General features: G+C 41.4%; 2 protein-coding genes across 6 annotated transcripts in view; one reads left to right on the top strand and one right to left on the bottom strand.

The window, feature by feature from the left end:
- Positions 1-75: 75 nt before the first annotated feature.
- On the bottom strand, positions 76-13,559 carry LSM3 (LSM3 homolog, U6 small nuclear RNA and mRNA degradation associated). The gene is made up of 4 exons (XM_003926176.4): positions 13,457-13,559; positions 10,455-10,565; positions 8,115-8,210; positions 76-377 (listed from the first exon to the last, which is right to left on the bottom strand). Exons 1-4 carry the CDS (start codon positions 13,475-13,477, stop codon positions 297-299), a joined length of 309 nt encoding a protein of 102 aa, XP_003926225.1. The 5' UTR covers positions 13,478-13,559; the 3' UTR covers positions 76-296.
- A 114-nt stretch (positions 13,560-13,673) lies between these two features.
- Positions 13,674-21,375, top strand: part of XPC (XPC complex subunit, DNA damage recognition and repair factor) — a 49,366-nt gene continuing 41,664 nt past the window's right edge. For 3 of the 5 annotated variants that reach the window (XR_005581629.2, XM_074404088.1, XM_003926173.3), the window contains exons 1-2: positions 13,676-13,874; positions 20,527-20,722. Coding sequence is in view for 3 of the 5 variants with exons in the window: in XM_074404088.1 (XP_074260189.1) it covers positions 13,769-13,874; positions 20,527-20,722 (302 nt within the window). In the remaining 2 variants the exon portion in view is untranslated. Of the gene's footprint in view, positions 13,875-17,032; positions 17,050-20,526; positions 20,723-21,375 lie in introns of those variants that run through there. The other 2 variants (XM_039477608.2, XM_074404089.1) reach the window with 2 other exon arrangements.

The following is a 21,375-nucleotide window of genomic DNA, read 5'->3' as shown; positions in this document are numbered from 1 at the left end:
CACGAGAAAACACCAATTTTAATTTAAAGAAAAAAAATCAGAAAAATATCTGTGAGAATTATGGAGCACAAGAAATCCTGAAAAACAGCATCATGTTTATTGGCAGAGCTTGAGAAAAACAAAAATACAATTTAGCTTAAGAAGTTGTGAGTTATCTGCAAATCAACTCATTTCAGGAGTGGAAGAATCCCTGGAATTATTTCTTAATATCAAAATGTACGCAGGTTTCTCTTTTGAATGTCTTGTACATTTAAAGAGGCCCCTGTACAAAGTCTCCACAGGACAAATTCTTTGTTTCAGCCAACTCTCAGCGGAGGGGCAACCAGTACAACGCCGTCTCCCCGGACAAAGAGCATTGGAATATTTCGCTTCGTTGACTGGAAGAGAAAAAAAAAAACAAAAAACAAAAACCAGAACTTATTTATGCAATTGTGTGTTACTGCTTATTGTTTGTGACAGAAATGTCAAAAAATTTCATCATGACACAAAAAAATTGAATTAAAAAACTTGATCACTTACCTTGGTAGCACCAAGAACCAATCTATCAAATGCTTCCTTTCCTGGGTATCAACAGTTGTGGCAGACACTGGAGCTACCCACTAAAACTCACTCTCTTCCACCAGGGCACATAGCTGGATGACGTTTCTTATTCTTCCTTGCAACTAAATGTAGCCATTGGATTGTTTTAACCAATAGCAAATAAACAGAAATGACAAGACTATATCCAGACTGACCCAGAATGCCACTCTGCAATCATTCTTTAAGACTAAATGAACTAAGATAATGGTGAGAGCTCAGGGGATGGCAGAGCCACTGATAGGCAAAGCCTGGTCCCTGACTTATCACCTAGAAGAAAGCTATTGTGCAGACCTAGACCCCACCAGGGAATCAGGTGGGCAAGAGATCAACTTCTATTTTGCTGAGCCATTACGTGTTATTGCTGTGTGCTACAGGGGTCATGTATATGGAATGGACACCTCGAAGCATTAGCTTAGTGGTCAGGTGTTAGGCAGTAGAGAAACACACGAATGTTTGAAATTCTAATATTATCCCTTAGCAAAGTATCAGATAAATCTTGGAATGTAGCCCAAGGGGCTTCTAAACTTACCAGCTCTGGGAGAAGAGGATGGAAAAGCCCAATGTTAGTAGGTGTCGCTGTTAACTTAATGCATTTAGCAGGGCAGCAGAAGAGAGAAAAGCTCAGGCAAGAACTAGTTGGTTTTCGAGCAGAGATGAAAAGAAACAAGACTCACAGGGTTAAAAAAGCCATTGGCTTTTAGAACCCAAACTATAGAAATAAGTATGAAAAAAGGCTTTGAGAAACAAGGCCCAGTAAAATTTCCCAGGTAAACAAATTCAGCCCTGAGGCAAAGATGAGATTAAGGGTATTGTCTTTCCACCCAAACTTTTATAGCAAGTAGCCTCAAAGTAGTCAACATTAATTTCAGGGAGCAGAACAGAGGTGAGGAACTGAAGAGATAAAGCAGTCCTATAAGCTATGCCTAGGGAAGAGTTTAGACAAGTTACCGGCACTTTGAATTGTTTGGATGTAAACAGTTCAGAAACCTATGTTCTAAGTTTTTAAAGAAATTGCATTGCTAACGAAACCATAAGCCTGGCCAAAAAAACCCTTTGACTATTTGAGTCTTCCAGCATAATAGAAGTTGGCCCTGAAAGCTCTGCAGACCCCATTTAGGGTTGCCAGATTTTGCAAATAAAGATGCAGAATGCACAATTAAATTTAGTGTAAGTTCCAAACACTGGATGCAACATATTTTATCTAATTGAGGGATTTCTGTTACTACCAGGACAGGGAGCATTCATATGTTCCCAGTGGGATTCATCATTGTTAGGGACCAGTAACTGTCTTACATTTCTCATTCCTTCCTTCTCTGGAAGAGAGTTTTTGTGGTAGATATCCTTCCCCTGCTGTGTTTTTCATGAATGTGGTAGGGGTAAATAATTCATCATCTTTGGGGTTTAGGTCTCTGTACAAGTGACCACATGTGGTCTGACAGAGAGAACTGAGAGTCACGTGGCAGTGCTGCACCCTGAGCTGGGTATCCTGCTTGCATCCTTTGGGGTAGAAATGTGTTCTGTGTGGGAAGCAGGATTCTGCAACACTCACTATCATTGATCTCTGCAGCAACTTGGCCATTAAACTCACAAAGCTCAAGATAGCCAAGGGCACACAGCTTTGTGCAAAGGAAACACAGCACATGCCAGCTGGGCAGCGGCAAGTGTCTCAGCAGACGCCTTAACAGCATTCCAAGGATTCTTCTCTAGCTACCCAAATGGCTGTTTAGTTAGCAGGTGGGTGCAGGAGCCACCCTGGCTTAACTGCCCCAAGCTTCACACCAGAACCAGTATCTTTCATAATAACTTCATGAATGTGGCACCCACCAAGGAGAGGGTGCACTCCACTACAAGGGTTGAAGTGCTCTCAGGGAAGACCACTGCTATGGGCTCCTAACAGTATTCAGAGATCATTCACAGTTCTTTCAGTTCAGATGCAGTTTATAAAGCAGGGGCTTTTTTTTTTTTTTTTTTAAATATAGCAATATTTTTTATTAACACAGCTGACATTCCAATTTTATCTGTTTCTAGGGAAAATGAACTGGTAAGTGAATCTATGGTCATTTTGCCATAAATAATTTTTTTTAAAGTCCTTTGCTCACAGGTACATATAAACATTGGTTGCCAGGGGGGCAGACTACAGCAGAAACTGCTAACTGTTCATAAAGTTCCTTCTTCCTTCCTGGGCACACAATTCTACAATATTTCCCAAGCTCCCTTATAGTTGGGTAGGTCATATCACTGGGTTCTAGCCTAAAAAATTTAGGAAGAGGTATGCAGTACCTCTAGGCTGATTCATCAACTTCTCACGTACACGCCTCCACTCCTTTTTGCTCCCACTGGCTAGATGTGAAATGATGACAGAAGACTTAGGGGTTGGTGGAGCCACAAGACACAAGGAGCCTGGCTTCCTAAATGACTGTGTCGAGGAAACTACCTAGAATAATTATGTCATTGAGAAACAAACTCCATCAGTGCTGAGCCATTGCATATCTGTGACTCTGCTGAGCCAGTACCTGTCTGGGGTCGGGGGTGGGGGTGCCTGTTATCACAGTCTAGCCAACATGAATTAATATGCCCACAAGAGTATGCTTTGAATAACCCATGTGTGAGGAATCTCCCCTGGGCTGTTGGTCATAATGCCCAGACAGAAGATGTGGCTACAGATAAACAATTCCAGAGAAAGGGGACTCTAGTACAAGGAGTTCAGTGCGTAAACTTAAGTGCTCTAGGTTAAAAAAAAGGATGCTATCAACTCAATATCAGAGAAAAGTATTGAATTTTCTATATGAGCACTGGTGATGAATTTCTTTTTAAGTATGCATATGTGTCTGACAGGTGACAAGGCTTGTATCTGCAGTCCTTGCAATGAAATAGAATCTTCTGTTTAAAAGTTATTGAGTCAACCTGCAGTGAAATGTGAAGTCCACTCATATAAACACCTAGAATGCCCATTATGTGTCAGGTACTACAATAGGCATTAGACACAAAGGGATGAATAAAACATGGACTGTCCTCCTGGAATCCCCATTCTAGAAATGAAAAGAGACGAAGTATGAATTTGTTCTGCAGGTATATTTCCACATAAGAAAAAGATAAAATTATTTACAGCAGAATAGTTTTTATTAGCAAAATATTAGAAATGGCTATCTGTCCATCAATAGGAAAATAGTTAAATTACGGCACATCTATACCATGAAGTACCATAAAGCTAAAAATGAAAGCACAAGGAAGCTATGTATGAAAGGGAAAGAGCATAAGATAAAAAACAGGCAAAGAGAGATGAACAGTCATTAACATATGCATAAAGACATGGGAAGATTCTCAAGAAACCAGTAACAGTGCTTATGTCTGGGGGTGGGGTGTAAAGACGATGAGCAGAGGCTGGGGTGGAAGACGTTTTACTATACTGTGTTTCTTTCTGCATTCTGTGATTTTAAGACTGTGTGAGTCTAGCATCTATCCAAAAAGTTAAAATGGAAGCAATTTAAAATGAGTTAAAAAAAAAAAAAAAGAAATATGTGTTAAGTACTATATGGTAACACAGACCATATGGTCTCAGTATGGACCATAAAGAAAGAGTTAGTTCGTATGAAGCAGCAGGTCTAGAGATCCTCTAATACAAGTGTCACTAGCCACAGGTGGCTCACTGAATTAAAATGAAATAAAATTAAATGTTCAGTTCCTTAGTCACACCAGCACCCACTTCAAGTGCTAAAGAGCCACATGTGGCTCCTAGCTCCGGTAATGACAGCACAGATAGAAATTTTCACTACTGCAGACAGTTCTACTATTACAGTGCTAATCTACAGAAAGGTCTAGAAGAGCCATCTGATGCTGTAGAAGGCCTTCGGGCAAGCAGAGGGAGCAGAGGGCTCAGTTACACAAGGGTACAACATCCCCAAGAGAAACTGGTGAGCCAGACTACAAGGTGTTTGGTTAAGGAAGGTAGTACACATGATGGACAGCTAAACAAGTAGGCTGGGCCAAATAACACAGACTGTTCACAATCTATAAAATGTAATTATTCCAATTATGGAGGACCAATTATGGAGGATCTCTAATTATGGAGGACCAAGAACCAGAAGAATAAGACTGACTGCTTTCCATTTTCCCATTAATAAGTCAGCAGTCAAATTCATTATTTAGAAGTCAATTATATAAGTTACAGGGGGGGAAAAACCCAACAACCCTATAGTTTATGGGTCCCCCATACTGTTTTGCTAAGGATGATGCTCATTAGTTATTTCAATAGAGGAGAGAGAGGAAAATGTAAAATGGGCCAAGGTAAGAAACCACTTAATCTGGTTTCCCAACTTGAAGAGGTAACAGGAGTGCACAGGAGAGTGAATTAGTTGTTCTCAATGGCACTGAACCAGATGCAGGCACTCTCCATAACATGACTGTCTTTCCTCTCTGTGTCTATAGTTAAGACACATTTACACACTGAAGTATTCTCAGTCATCTAAGGATTCCATTTTAAATGTTGTACCCAATACATCATGGCAATGTGAAAAACAACTCATTACCTAAACTGAGTTTGCTTAATGTTCTGCAGCTGCAACTCTAAGCGCAAGAGAGGCCACGGGCACGCAGCACACAGCGTTCAGGAGCTAACCAGCCCCCACAGCCTTTTGAGACAGCAATTAATCTTTATAGAGGTCAGTAACTACTGAGACTCTCTTATAGATACTTCATCCAGAGAAATGCACATGTGCACAGACATACAACACTTTCAAACAGATTCAGGAGGAACCACACTTGGAACAGACTACTAAGGATGACAGAGGTGGACCCTGCTGTTAGCTCACTGCAAACATGTAGTGAATGGCAGTGTTCCCTTCTCCATCAGAATAGACACCACTGATGAAGAGTCATTTTTGTCACAAGCAGAACTCAAGACAAGAGCATTACAATGTTTACAACAGAGTCTACTTCCATTGTAAAAATCTTATGTTAATAATGTTAGATGAATAAAGCAGAATATTAAAGCTGGATAGTCCACATTTTATCACATTTAAGATATCACATGTAAGCTTAGTTGAACTGAAAAAGGAAAAATTTTGCCAATTAAACTATGACACAATTCTTTTTTTAATCACATCACCTGTAAGATGCAATCAGATTTTTGACATGCTAAAATTTAAGGAAAAGTGCATCTTAGAATTGGTACTTATGATTGTGTCCATGTTAAGAAAACAATAACAATCACCAAACAATAGTTACTAAATGATATTCCTGAAGGGAAAAAAAATGTAGATTTTAAAAAATGTTATTCTTTCTTGGAGAAACAAGCCAGCAAAAATAATACATAAATAAAAATTTAGAAAAAAAGAAAATGCTAAATGTTTACATCTAGAAGGAGAAAGAACACTAACAAAGGAGTCAGGTGTGGTCAGAGAGAGGAGGTTGCCAGGGTAAAGCAGAACTACAAAATCCAAAGAAGGCTCCAGTTTAAGTGACTATGTGTCTGTCACTAATCTGGAGGCTTTTCATGCAGCTCTCAATGCATCCTCCACAGTTGTAGGAAGTGGCTCCTATTATTATTCCCATTTTACAGACAAGGAAACATATCCACAGGCAGGTTAGGTGATCCCCAATTAAAAAGGTGGTAAGCAAGGGAGTCGAGATTTGAATCCATGTAGTCTTGTACTCTGAGCCCACATTTTAACCACCATGCCCTAGCAGGGTCACAAACTGGCTTCCCAAAACCTAAAGATCTTTCTGCTAAGGCCTGGCGCCGTGGCTCACACCTGTAATCCCAGCACTTTGGGAGGCCAGAAGTTTGAGACCAGCCTGCCTGACCAACATGGAAAAACCCTGTCTCTACTAAAAACACAAAAATTGGCAGGGTGTGGTGGCACATCCTAGCTACTGGGGGGCTGAGGTAGGAGAACTACTTGCACTTGGGAAGCAGAGGTTGCAATTGAGCTGAGATCGCCATTGCACTCCAGCCTGGGTGACACAGTGAGACTCTGTCAAAACAAGAAAGAAAAAGAAAGAAAAGAAAGGAAAGAAAGAAAGAGAAAGAAAGAAGACCTTTCTAATGAGATCATTGGTGATACTAATAAATACGATTTTTTGTAAATGCTGAAAAATAAAATGAATCTGCATAGCTCAGTGAACTACCATTTTCTAAAGAACCAGTACCTGATGTAACCAAATCATGCAAGACTAAAAGACCCATGTGAAGTACAAGGCAGATCAACGACTTCACCTAACAAGAGTATGAAAAGTTTACTGTTATCATTTCAGATTTCAGCCTGCAAATAACCTTTGACCAACTACCACTGGTTGAGTTTGTGTATAGTATCAAAGGTGGAGCATTCACAAAACATACTCCTTCCTTTCCAACTACCTATCTGAGTAGTCAGATTTGCTTCAATTACAACAACATCGCATCATAGATTTAATGCAGAAAAAAATTATAAGAATCTTCTAGCTGTTATCAATTAAGCCAGGCATTAAAGAGATTTGCAAAAATGTAAAACAAAGACATTCCTCATTAAACATTTTGTTGTAGAAAATAGTTATTGTTCATAAAAATGTTACTTACGGCAACATGTGATAGGCATTTCTTTTTTTTTTTTTTTGAGATGGAATCTCACTCTGTCCCCTAGGCTGGAGTGCAGTAGCGCCATCTTGGCTCACCACAACCTCTGCCTCCCGGGTTCAAGTGATTCTCCTGCCTCAGCCTCCCGAGTAACTGGGATAACAGGTGCCTGCTGCCACTACCGGCTAATTTTTCATATTTTTAATAGAGACAGGGTTTCGCCATGTTGGCCAGGCTGGTCTCAAACTCCTGAGTTCAGGTGATCCACCCTCTTTGGCCTCCCAAAGTGCTGGGATTACAGGTGTTAAGTCACTGTGAGACGAAGTTTTGCTGTTGTTGACCAGGCTGGAGTGCAATGGTGCAATATCAGCTCCCTGTAACCTCCACCTCCTGGGCTCAAGAAATTCTCCTGCCTCCCAAGTAGCTGGAATTACAGGCATATGCCACCAGGCCTGGCTAATTTTTTGTATTTTTAGTAGAGACGGGGCTTCACCATGTTGGTCAGGCTGGTCTCTAACTCCTGACCTCAGGTGATCCACTCGCCTCAGCCTCCCAAATTGCTGGAATTACAGGTGTGAGCCACCATGCCTGGCCAGGTTTTTTTTAATGAATAAATATTTTTTAAAATGTTCAGTTTCTAATACTGTCTACTATTACTGTTATACACTACTATACATAGTTACCTTGCATTGTTGTATCTCACTGAATCTGGGAGCCCTATGAGGTAAGTGGTAGTATTCCTGCTTACCAATGAGAAGTCTGCTAAGTTAATTCCCTTGCCCAAGGTAGACCAAGTAAGAAGTGGTCAAGCTAGTACTGGCAACCAGGTCAATTAGACCCCAGAACACTTGCTTTCAATTGCTATGCTCTACTGAATCCGTAAGTAGGTGTCAAAACATGACAGGCTTCCAATAAATATGGGTTAAACTGTCCAACAGAGAACAATTGATATTTGTAAAGCAATGAATAGAACTGCAAGACTTACTTTATATATCTCTTCATATGTTTCTTCATCAATTTCTATAGTAGTCACAGTTTCTTCTACATCTCCTAAGATCATATTTAAATGTTGATCATAAGCCTAAAGTGGGAGGGTAAAGAACCAAGAAATTTAATAATCAAATTACAAAATGACCAAGGCTTAACAACATACAAACGGCTCAGTTACAACTAAGGCATGTGATACTTGTATCACAAACTTTTATATCCAAACAAAAAGTAATCCTACTGTACTAATACACTGTTTCTTCTCAAGTCATTTCAAATGATTATTTAATAGACCTGATCAAAAACTGCTTATATGGTCAAAAATAAATTTACTCAAAGTCACTTGACATTATTTTTAAAGTCTCCACCCCACTTGTTATTCTAAAGCAGTCACATCATTTATAATACTTAATTATAAAAAACAGCAGATTCATCTTCATCATTTATCAATAGGCATCCTTCAATTCCACCTATAGCAATGTGACAAGAAAAATACAGCAAAGAAAATAAAATCCTTTGTTTACTGCTAAGATGATGGTATCACAGTCTTCTAAAGGCACATGGCAGACTATATGTTGCAGAGAGAAAATAAGTAGAGCAACACCCTGCCCATTTCTAATCTATCCAGAACTTAAATGTGTTTAGCACCTGTGGGCTCAGTTAATGTTGCAGCTAAGATACTCAATCCAAGCTACAAGGTTCATTCATTTAACTTTCTGCGGCCTTGTTCAGAACTCAAGTTTGCCTTTAACAATGTGTTACATGGTTCACCTGCTCACATCAAAATAAAAGTCACTTGTCAGCCACGTGGGGTTATTGCTAGGTAGGCCACACTAACAAAGAGCAAAAAGGTATAACTGAGGGGCACAAAACAAACAGAAAGTAGGGGCTATTTAGGATAGAGACCATCAAGCTTACACAGGGAAATGAAGAAGACTCCAAGAGCCACAGACTTAAGTAATTAAGCTGAATTCCAATTGTATTCCTGAAGTTACCACTATTCCTTTCCTGGAGTCTCTCTCCCTTTAAGGCCAGCTGTAGATTAAGACTATTGTCTCCCTAGGTACCTATTTCCTTCCCAAGCCCACCAGTTAATCTTGAGGCTTTGTGGAAGGTGGAACCACAGTACTTAAGAGTTGGGCTCCCTGAGACTATATAGATTCAAATTCTGGCTCTCCCTTTACCGGCAAGTGACTGTACCTTCCTGAGCCTGAGCTTCCTATACTGCAAAGCAGGAATAATTAGTATCTATCATCACAGAGTTGCTATAAAGATTAAATGAGATATCATACACAAAACATTGTAGTATCTGGTCTATAATTAATGCTCAATAAATGTTAGCTATTTTTACTCACTTTAGGGTAGTGTGGCAGCACTAAAAACAACATACTTAGGAAAGTAAGAAGTCATCAAGGAGAGGCAAAACTTTCGGGGTACTCTATGAATAAATGAGACCACTTCAAGGGACCAATTCTACAAATATTTTGCAGATACACACAAAGAAATATGTTTTAAAAATGCTTACTGCAGTATTTATGTAAGTATTTGTAGCAAGAAACAAAAAATAATCTATCACTATCATATACAAAATCCTAGGTAGTCATTAAAAAGAGTAAAGGAGAATTATATGCACTCGTGGTCAATAATTTCCAAGAAAGATTAAGTGGAAAAAAAAAAGGTGCTGAAAAACATGTATAGCAAGATCCATGTTTTGTAGAGGTGGGGTGCAAGAATGTGCATATGTACATATATGAGTATATATGTATACACACACAGAAAAGATAACCCAATTTTTAAATTTTATTTTTCGTAGACACAGGGTCTCTCTGTATTGCCCAGGCTGGTCTTGAACTCCTGGCCTCCTCAAGTGATCCTCCTGCTCCAGCCTCCTAAAGTGCTGAGATTACACACATGAGCCACTGCACTCAGCCAAGATAATCCAATTTCTAATAATGGTTACCAACAGGGAAAATGGGATTTCCCTTTTTACTCTATATATTCTTGTATAATATATATATTTAACTTTTCATAATAATACACCTATTTGTGTAAGTCAGAAATTTTAAGAAATTTAAGAGTAGAGGACAAATGTTATTTACAAATAAACAGAAGGGAAAAATGAAGGGAATAAAAATGTTCTATAATAAACACATTTCTATTAAAATATAAAATGTTAAAAATGAGAATACATGCAGCTTTATTTGGCTTATAGAAATATGGGTGACTTTCCACTTCCCTCTCTTCCTTCAAAATACTTCCCTCTGCACAGGTTTTACATTTCAAGGGACTGGGGGTAGGAAGGAATCTGATTTCGAGGTAACTTGATAAATTTACTTACATGTAATCTGCCTCGAAGCTCTCGGTCATTTCTCATTTTCACATAAATTCGCTCATCTAGGCTGAGCCTGATAAGATCCAGGGGCTCCTCTACAGTGTTGGTAGTTTGTTGCTGATAAAAGAAACAAGTTTAGTAATGTAGTACTAGAGATAGAGACCTGCTTAAATCACTGTTAAGCTGTGTGACTATGGGCAAGTTATTTAACTTTTCTCTGCTTCAGTCTCCTAAGCTATAAAATGGAGATAACAGTGTCGACCTAATACTGTTGTTGTGAGGCTTAAGTGATATCTATGAGGGCTTAGAACAGTGCCTTTCACATAATATGTGCTACATGAATGTGGGTTAAAATACACATACACAAAAAGGAGTTACACAGCAAAATAATGACTATACTTTGTTCCCTCAAAATCAAACTGCCTGACCCAATTTCAGGGTATAGGCTCTCAGGGACTTTAGCTTTATCTCAAATATTATGTAATCATTGGAAAAACACTCACTTAATGTCTTCCATACACTAGTCAGAATGCTAAGTAGAGGTGTAGGTTTACGGGAAGATGATGAATTTAGCACAGGTTTAGTTTAGGCTGCCAACTGGCCAGTAAGATGCATACATTTAGTAGGCAGTATAAAACACTGGTTGAAAGCACTGGCTTACGGCCGGGCGCGGTGGCTCAAGCCTGTAATCCCAGCACTTTGGGAGGCCGAGGCGGGTGGATCACGAGGTCGAGAGATCGAGACCATCCTGGTCAACATGATGAAACCCCGTCTCTACTAAAAACGCAAAAAATTAGCTGGGCATGGTGGTGCGTGCTTGTAATCCCAGCTACTCAGGAGGCTGAGGCAGGAGAATTGCCTGAACCCAGGAGGCGGAGGTTGCGGTGAGCCGAGATCACGCCATTGCACTCCAGCCTGGGTAACAAGGGCGAAACTCCGTCTCAAAAAAAAAAAAAAAAAAAAAAAAAAAGAAAGCAAGCACTGGCTTAGCTCTGCACAGTGGCACATGCCTGTAGTCCCAGCTGCTCAGAGGCTGAGGTGGGAGGATCTCTTGAGCCTAGGAGGCGGAGGTTGCAGTGAGCCAAGATCGTGTCACTGCACTCCAGCTTTTTCAACAGAGTGAGACTCTGTCTTGAAAAAAAAAAAAGAACTGGTTTTGTAGTCAGGCAGTCTGGGTTCAACTCCTGGCTGTGACCTGACTCTAATGAACTAAGATTAAAAATCATGCCATCTGTAATTCTGATTCTTCATTTGTAATTGAGGAAGCCACAACCTTCCTCTGGGTTCTTGAGAGGATTAAAGTAGTTAATGTATTTACAACAGTGCCAAGTAAACAGAAAATATTAATAAACGGTTCCTGCTGGCTGGGCATGGTGGCTCACGCCTGAATCCCAGCACTGTGGGAGGCTGAGACAGGCGGATCACCTGAGGTCAGGAGTTGAGACCAGCCTGGCCAATATGGCGAAACCCCATCTCTACTAAAAACAGAAAAATTAGCCAGGTATGGTGGCACATGCCTGTAGTCCCAGCTACTCAGTAGGCTGATACAGGAGAATCGCTTGAACTCAGGAGGTGGAAGTTGCAGTGAGCTGAGATGGATCGTGCCACTGCACTCCAGCCTGGGTGACAGAGTGAGATTCTGTCCAAAAAAAAAAAAAAGAAAAGAAATGGTTCCTATTAGTATTATTAAAGAACTGCTGGAAACGTTGGTTTTAGAGGTCAGGGCTAGGATGACTTGGGGTTGGATGGTTGCAGCCATTAAGAGTTAGAAAGACTGTTAAAGGAGAGCTTCTTCATTAAGTACATGAGGCCAGCAGAGGCAGGTGACTGAACGTAACAGGCTCTAAAGCTTCAAAAGGTCAGATGAGAGGAAAAAAAAAAAAATCCTGACTCGACTGATCCCTACTTCCCTAGTCCAACAGGTGTTTGTTAAAGGATCAGATAACCAAATGTTAGATTACAATGATATAGAATTCACAATGCCCACTCTCAAAGAGCTCATTGTAATGTGGAGAGGCATACAAATAAATAAATACTGTAAAAATATGCACATGACAGAGCCCTACTGCTACCTAAGCCTCTGTCTATGATGCCCACTGTAGCTTTAAATATTGCCTTTTCAAAGAGGCCTTATCAAGTAAGTATTTGTTGAGTGTTTCCAGCACTGCTCTAAACCCTAAGGACAGAAGAAAGAACAAAACAAAAAACCTGCTCTGAGGCACTTAAATCCTAGTGGGGAGGGTTATACATTAAACACAGATGCATACATTTAAGAAACAATAATGCGCTATGAAGAAAAATCAAGCAGGGTAAGCAGAGTAAAGCGTGTGCTACTGGCGCAAGGACAAGTCCTCTCTGAGGAGTTGAGATTTCAGTAGAAAGCTTAAGAATTTGTGGCTTGATCTCCAAAGACATCTGACGAAGAGAAAGACCAGGTGAAAAAGCTTCTAGGGCCATCTGTTATTCCGCATACTAGTTCCTTGTTTCCTTCACATCACATCACAGTTCCTATGAGTCTCCTACATATTTATATTTACTTGTATTTGTTCTCCTCACGAATACAGGCTCCAAGTAATGCAAGGGATCACTTATATGTCGATGTCAGTGTCTCTGGCCCTTAGAACAGTGTCTAACCATACAAAGCTGAGGTTCACTGAATCTGCTAAATGAATAAAGGCTGCGCTCAGTAATGCTAAGAACTTCTAACTTTATTATCAGGCTTTCTATTGGAATCCTAACAGCTCCGTGGCAGGCAAGGATAATAATTTACAGATTTTTAAAAATGAACTGAAGAGTGTGATGAATAGTAGTCAGGTGGGCTTCTAATTGGAAAAGATCTCAGGGCCTGCGGCAAAATTCGGAGCTCGCGGCGGTTACGGAAAGGACGGGGCGGATTAGACCATGATGACCTGGAAAGAGGAGACACGACTGGCCAATTTTCAAAAGTTTGGAAAAACCAGCCCTAGTACGCGAAGCTGCTCGGAGCAACCCCCTTAAAGTACGCTCACCTGGTCTACGTCGTCCGCCATGTTTCAAACCCTGCGCCCTTTCCCTCTTCTCGCGATAACACAAGAGCAACGCCGATCTCCGGAAATAGGAGGCTACAATACACCGGAAGTAGAGAGAAACCTGTTTTTCTCCTTCCTGCTTCCCGAGGTTTTTAGTGGCCACGGTTATCTGCGGAGCTTCCTTCGGGGGCGTGACTAGGCCTCCAACTAAGGGGCAGGGCTAGACGCGCCCGCTTGGGGGCGGAGCCCGCGCTCTGGCGCACAGTGGCGAGGTGCGTCACTCGCGAAGTGGATTTTGCTCCAAAGAGCAACATGGCTCGGAAGCGCGCGGCCGGCGGGGGGCCGCGGGGACGCCAACTGCGCAGCCAGAAGTCCAAGGGCAAGAGCAAGGCCCGGCGTGAGGAGGAGGAGGAGGAGGGTGAGAGCGAGGCCCAGCGGGCTTTGCGGGAGACGCCGCGGCAGGACGGAGGAGGCCCGGAGGCTGGGGTGGGAGGCCAGACGTGGAGACAGGATGCGGGTTCCTGCGCGTCTTCCGCGCGGCGGGGACGTGACGGCGGCCGCTGGGGCAGCTTGGCAGGCCGCGGCCGGCCCTCCGTCCTGTCCCTATGCCTTTGTCCTCCGCACGCAGAGCAATTCCCCGGGAGCCTCGCCCGACCCAGGCTCCTGCGTAGCGTCTTTCCGCTCCCGGTTGCCCAGAGGATACAGCGCAGGTGCTCAGGGCTGAAAGTGGAGAAGGCAGTTATTTGGGTCCCAGGAAGACAGACGGACGGACCGGGACGTAGAGTGATACAGTGTGGTGACTCCCGAATGGTCACTTCAGCTGAGTCTCACCCGGAGTTCCACAGTGGGATCCCACCTGACTTCCCCACGTGGATATCGGATAGCCTTCTTAGGTTTGTCACGGGCAAAGCAGAGCTCATGGTTTTCCCCTTTAAATCTATCCTTTCCTCCGTTTTTCCAGTCTCAATACTTGTTACAAAGCAAAGCCCACCTTTTTCTTATATGCAGACGCATCAGTCCATCAGCAAGTCCAGTCAGTTCAGCCTCAGACTGTATCTCAAATTTGTCTACTTCATTTCTGTGGCTATGGCTCCTGTCCAAGCTACCATCACCTGTCAGTTGAGTGACTGCAGTTTCCTCTTTACTGGCCTCTCAGTTCTCCATCCAGCAACCCAACTAATTTTTTTTTTTTTTTTTTTTAAATCATGCCGTGTTCCTACTTTAAACTTTCCTTGGCTTCCCATTGCTCTTAGCTTAAAATCCAATTGGCTTAACCTGGCCTACAAGATGCTACATGTTTTGGCTGTTGCTACCTCTCCTGTTTCTCCTACCACCTGTTTCCTTGCCAGATACCCTCCTTATTGGCCTCCTTTCTCTTCCTCAAATATGCCAAGTTATTTCTTGAGTCTTTTCCTTTGCTGTTCCTTCTGCGTAGAGTGACCCCTCCCCCCAACCATGGCTTTTGTCAGGGCTAATTTCTTATATTTCTTCAAATCTCATGTCAGACGCTCCTTGAGCATCCTAAGGTGGTCCTTCCCAGATACTCTCTATCATAGGACTCCAATTATTGCCGTCCCCGCAGCCTCTTTCACAATCTGTAATGAGCTTAATTTATTTGCCTCCTTGTTACTTGCCTATCTAGTATTTACGCTTCATGAAGGCATGTCTTAGATTTTGCTGTATCCTGTCTTGTCCTTCTTCCACTCCCGTTACAGCATATACAGTCACCCCTTAGTATGCTTGGGAGATTAGTTCTAGGATCCCATAGATACTAAAACCCCTGATGTTCAAGTACCTTATATAAAATGGCCTAGTGTTTGCGTGTAACCTAAGCACGTCCTCCGATATACCTTAAATCATCTCTAGATTACTTATAATACCTAATACAATATAAATGCTATGGAAATCGTTGTCATGCTGTATTTTTTAAATTTGTATTTTTTATTTCCCCCCCCCTGAAATATATTCATCTTTGGTTGGTTGAATCCGTGGATGTGGGGCCCGTGGATTGGTAGGGCTAAGTGCTAAATAAATATTTGTTTTTTAAATTTTTTTTGAGATGGATTCTCACTCTGTCGCTCATGCTGGAGTGCAATGGTGTGACCTCTGCCTCTCAGGTTCAAGTAATTCTCCTGCCTCAGCCTCCTGAGTAGCTGCCACCATGACCAGCTAATTTTTCTATTTTAGCAGAGATGGGGTTTCGCCATGTTGGCCAGTCTGGTCTCGAACTCCTGACCTCAGGTGGTCCATCTGCCTCGGCCTCCCAAAATGCTGGGATTACAGGCATGAGCCACTGTGCCCAACCAATAAGTATTTTAAATAATTGCAGAATGCATGCTGTTGAAGGAATTTTTGGATCTCCTGAAATAACTGGGTAGAAGATTAGACTAGGTAACCAGCAAAGGCTCCTGTAACACTAGATTCTGTGTTTCTATACCAATTATAAGTTCATTGTCCATTGGGAAATAGTCAAATGGTAATAATTCCTAAACTTAGGAGGTGATTTACCTCATATGTAATATTGGTTCCATTTTATTCATTAAAATGACACCTTGAGTACTATGTACATGAATGAGGTGACATGGGAGATAAACATATCTTGGAGGATCATAGAGTAGTGTTGATATGACATTTGCATGTAAAATATTCAAGTCAGGGTGTGCTGAATATTGTGGAAGAAGATACAAGGCTTTGTAGCTTCCAAAGGAATAATCAAGTTTGACTGCAGTGACTAGGGAACGCTCCCTGAAGTTGTTTGATCTGTGATTTTTTTTTTTTTTTTTTAATGTGATTTAAGGGATGGTTGCTATTTTAGCAAGGGGTCACAAAAAGGGATTGGTAGTCTAGTCAGAATGTATTTTGGATATGTGGCAATTAAAAATTAAAGGTTTTAATCTGATGGAAATGCTACCTGCATTCTTCCCAGCTAAACACTTCACCTGGGTTCCAGCTCGGTAGACCTTTAATACTTCGTTACATGCACTTGGGTGAATTATTTTGGGTACATATTTTAGCCCTTTTGAACTTCCTCTGTGAAATGTAACAACTGCCTGCAGGGTGGTTGTGAGTTTTCAGTGAGATAGCATATAAAGCCAAGAGCTGTATATGCTATCCCATGTTAGGTAATTAGTTGGGCTAGCTCGTGTCATTCAGCCTAAACAGAAGTAAGGGTGCACCCAAGCTTACTCTACTAGCCAGAGGAGCTAGCAGTCAGTTCCCAAGGCAACTTCTGGGATCTGCAGAGTGACAACCTTTGCTGTGGTTCGGTGGGGAAGCATAGACTTAGCAAGTGTGGTTTGGGCTGCAGGTGATACTAATTTGGTGACTATCAGTATAGTTTCCAACACTAGGTTTTAAAAGCACCCCTGTGCATGCAAATGAAGATGATACTTGGCTTTTTTTGACAAATAGGAAAAAAGAAAACAGGCTTCCACATGATTTCCTTTGTGCTACTAAAGCTCCTCTGGTTTCTTTGCATTTCTTCTGTGTTAATGCCTTCAGTGATAACTATTAATTCCTTTAACAGCTGTTTACTGAGTGCCTACTATTTTCACGCACTGTTCCAGGTACTAGGATAATAGTGAACATAACAGGTGAGTCACCTGCTCTCATGATTATAACCTGTGGGGAGGGGTAGGTAGAGCAGATAATAACAAGTTAAAAAAACCAGGTTCACATGATGACAAGACCTATCACCCTGTGCTAAGGCTGCTGTAATAAAACTTACTTGGGTACAAAGCAGAAAATGCATCTATAGATGGAAAGAAAAACTCTTAAACTCATATGGGGCTGGGAAAGAGGCAGCTAAATGGGAATCAGTGTCAGGGAAGGCCTCTGTAAGGAGGTGGCATTTTGAGGCAGTTACTGAATGTAATTTTGAGTCATTCATAGGAAGTTCTGGGGAAGAGTTCTAGGCAGGGAGGACAGTGTGTTTAGACTCTTAGGAGGGAATGAACTTGGCCAGTTGGCTGGACACAGTGAGTGAGGGGTTGGGTAGGAAAGATGGGCAAGGGCCTGAGCTTGGATACCAAGCTAAGGAGCTGGATTTTTATTCTGAGAGCTACGAGTTGCCGCTGGAAGGTTTACTCAGGTGTTCTTATTAAATCCCAGTAAATGGGCAAGCAGACCACAGTGGTTAATTCCTGCCCTGCTGAGAGAACGCTGAGCTCACGGAGACTGGTGAGGCATATTAGATAACTCAAGATTTTGGAGAGTCCTAGAAAAGAGTCTCTAGATGCTTAGGGACTAAAAAATAGCAAAGAATAGAAAGTCACCCATATTTCTGCCATCCAGAAATAGCCACCATTAAATAATGGTCTGTTTCCTTCTAGTCTGTGTTTTTTACATGGCAGAAAGCATATTGTAAAATCAACTTTGCATGATTAACATGAAATCATACATAGTTTTCCTTTATCTTACAGGATGACTTAATTATATTTTGTTGTGTGGCTCCACCAAAAGTTACTTAACAGTTATGGTTGGACATTGAGATTATTGCTAGATGCTTTTGAATACTATGAACATTGTTTTGATTCAGAGTTTTTTGTTTGCTTTTTCCCCTTCCTTTTTAACTTATCTACCTTTCTCTTCAAACACGGAAATAAAACCTGTGCCTTTTAACCACCCAGAAGAGTTTGATGATGCCTATGAAGTATCCTCCTACCTGCATTTTTTTAGATCACTAGAAATTGAAGTATTTAGCGTCTTTGCCTATTATTAGAGGGCTAAAGACCATTGTTTACGATTCAGAAATCTTGATTTTAGGGGCACCCTCCTCAAACTGTCAAATCTTTTTTTTTTTCTAATTGCATTTTAGGTTTTGGGGTACATGTGAAGAACATGCAAGATTGTTGCATAGGTACACACATGGCAGTGTGGTTTGCTACCTTCCTTCCCCTCACCTGTATCTGTCGTTTCTCCCCATGCTATCTCTTCCCACCTTCCCACCTCCCCGTCCCTCCCCGTCCCTCCCCCATTTCCCCCCAACGGACCCCAGTGTGTAGTGCTCCCCTCCCTGTGTCCATGTGTTCTCATTGTTCAACACCTGCCTATGAGTGAGAACATGCGGTGTTTGATTTTCTGCTCTTGTGTCAGTTTGCTGAGAATGATGGTTTCCAGGTTCATCCATGTCCCTACAAAGGACGCAAACTCATCGTTTTTGACGGCTGCATAATATTCCATGGTGTATATGTACCACATTTTCCCTATCCAGTCTATCATCGATGGGCTTTTGGGTTGGTTCCAGGTCTTTGCCATTTGTAAACAGTGCTGCAATGAACATTCGTGTGCGTGTGTTAGTAGAATGATTTATAATCCTTTGGATATTTACCCAGTAATGGGATTGCTGGGTCAAATGGGATTTCTATTTTTAGGTCATTGAGGAATCGCCATACTGTCTTCCACAATGGTTGAATTAATTTACATTCCCACCAACAGTGTAAAAGTGTTCCTATTTCTCCACATCCTCTCCAGCATCTGTTGTCTCCAGTTTTTTTAATGATCGAAACTGTCAAATCTTAAGCTTTTTGCAGCCTCTGGCCTTGGAATAGGCAGTCTATGCTCAGATTTGAAAAAACTAATTTTGAAATATTTTGTACTTCAAAATTTTTTCTTATTTTTTGGTTTCCATTAACATGTTTAAAAATGGGAATGCATAAATTCCTTTTTTATAAAACAAACAATGGAATCATTGATTTATCTAGCATTAAAACAAATGCTCTTATGATATGAAGTTTATTAACATTTAATCATGGTTTCATTTAGATCAGAAGGGAGCCTTTTTTTCCCCTCATGCAAAAGTATATTCTTGCCGAATATAAATACCTGTCCAGAGAGTTAGCAAGACAAACAATGAAAAGACTATTATTAAATAATTTGATATTTTAGGTTAGTACTGCAGTCCCTTTTGGAACTTCAATAAAAGGTATTTTTGGGCCGGGCGCGGTGGCTCAAGCCTGTAATCCCAGCACTTTGGGAGGCCGAGGTGGGTGGATCACGAGGTCAAGAGATCGAGACCATCCTGGTCAACATGGTGAAACCCCGTCTCTACTAAAAATACAAAAAAATCAACTGGGCATGGTGTTGCGTGCCTGTAATCCCAGCTACTCAGGAGGCTGAGGCAGGAGAATTGCCTGAACCCAGGAGGCGGAGGTTGCAGTGAGCCGAGATGGTGCCATTGCACTCCAGCCTGGGTAACAAGAGTGAAACTCTGTCTCAAAAAAAAAAAAAAAAAGGTATTTTTGTTTTATAAAGTTAATTGAAGCAAGAGTCATGCAAAGACGAAAGATTTATTTCAGATTCAAGATAATTTGTATGAGTGTATTTGCAAAATAGAAAACTATCCTTCCCTGCCATATTGCTACATATTAAAACTAATCTATTGATAAACTTGTTATATCAATATAGTTTGTTGTAAACAAACTATACTTTTAGATACTCAATTTGACTAAAACTAGCAACTTAGGCATTTTTTATTTCCTTTTAACAAAAATTTGTTTTAAGAAAATACTTTTGAATTATCGCTGTCTTTTTCCAACTGTAACTTTGCCGAGGTGGTTGGTATACGAGTGCCATTTGGTTTGGATTGGAAAGGTTTCAGAGCAGTATGTTTTGAGCAGTTTGAAGGATGGCAGAGATGTGATTAAAGTAATGGTGTTGTGGTGAAACTCGGACATGTTTATGAACTTAACATTTTGCTTAAGAGAAGTACATTATCCCTAAGACAAATAATTAGTCTTGGCAGATAATAAATAAATAAGGTGCTAATGAATGGATTTTGTATTTTCCTGGCTGGAGGTTAGCTGACATTTCAGATCTGGAAGTTAGGTTTTATTTGAGTCCTATGGTGTTTTCTGTAGTTGTAGGAGAAGTAAAGTGCTAATAAAGGAGCATAGACTACCCGCAGGTGGGAAGAGGCTGAGAGCTAGTTGCTGACCAGACGGGATGGCGAACAGGTGATGGAGATGGGGTTTGGAAACAGGTCATAGAGCCTTTTCATGCCGCTGCCCATAAACTGCACTGCCTCTACCTTTCCTTCCATCCCTCACTTCTTGTTCTGTTTGATCACCTAGATGCCTTTGAAGATGAGAAACCCCCAAAGAAGAGCCTTCTCTCCAGAGTTTCACAGGGAAAGAGGAAGAGAGGCTGCAGTGATCCTGGGGGTTCAGCAGATGGTCCAGCAAAAAAGAAAGTGGCCAAGGTGACTGTTAAATCTGAAAACCTCAAGATTATAAAGGATGAAGCCCTCAGCGATGGGGATGACGTTAGGTGAGATGCCTACAAAACTTTGTCTTGGGTCCTGATTGTTCCCATCAGAGACTTGTGAATAATGAAAACCTCTATTCTTACTTGTCACTGGGATATATGGAAGATTGGATCTTTAAACTCTTTTAGGTACAACTCAGACCAGTAAGAGCTGGAAACTTTTCAGATAAGAACAGTGACAGCCTGTAGAAGTGATTTATTCATGCTTCCACAGCCAGGCAGTGGCAAAAGCAGGAGAACCCAGGTCTTCCAACTCCTAGTCCAGTGCTCTTTCTACTACACAAAAATATTAGATATATACGAAATATTCACCTGCCATTCCAGCTTTGTCTCATACAACTGTCCTCAAGCATGCTCTTCTCCAGCCCACCTGGGCTTCTCGTCATTCACTGAAAACATTCTCATACTTTCTACACCTGCGTTGTGCTCATGGTATTCCCTCTACTTGGAGTCTTGCTGGCTTCCATCTAGAAGATGCAGATCAGAAACCACCTACTTTAGAGGCTTCGCTGATTCTTCCTTCTTCTGTCCTCTGATTTCCTGTGGCACTTCTGGGGAGTGTAATATATCTGCCAGTTATTGTTACACCACATACCCAGGCTTACTACCCTTTCACCTCTCAGAGGGCTGGAACCATGTGGGTTCAAAAGGCCCTG

Source organism: Saimiri boliviensis, chromosome 8 (assembly GCF_048565385.1).
Source record: "Saimiri boliviensis isolate mSaiBol1 chromosome 8, mSaiBol1.pri, whole genome shotgun sequence".
Classification (NCBI taxonomy): Eukaryota; Metazoa; Chordata; class Mammalia; order Primates; family Cebidae; genus Saimiri; species Saimiri boliviensis.
The sequence above is the reverse complement of the archived record's forward strand: the minus strand, read 5'-3'. Positions and strand labels throughout refer to the sequence as shown.

Coding starts and splice junctions, on each gene's coding strand:
- LSM3 (XM_003926176.4), bottom strand. CDS start 13,477: ATGGCGGACGACGTAGACCAG. Junction 10,566..13,456: donor TGGCGGACGACGTAGACCAG/GTGAGCGTACTT, acceptor TTCTTTTATCAG/CAACAAACTACCAACACTGT. Junction 378..8,114: donor CATATGAAGAGATATATAAA/GTAAGTCTTGCA, acceptor TTTCTCTTCCAG/TCAACGAAGCGAAATATTCC.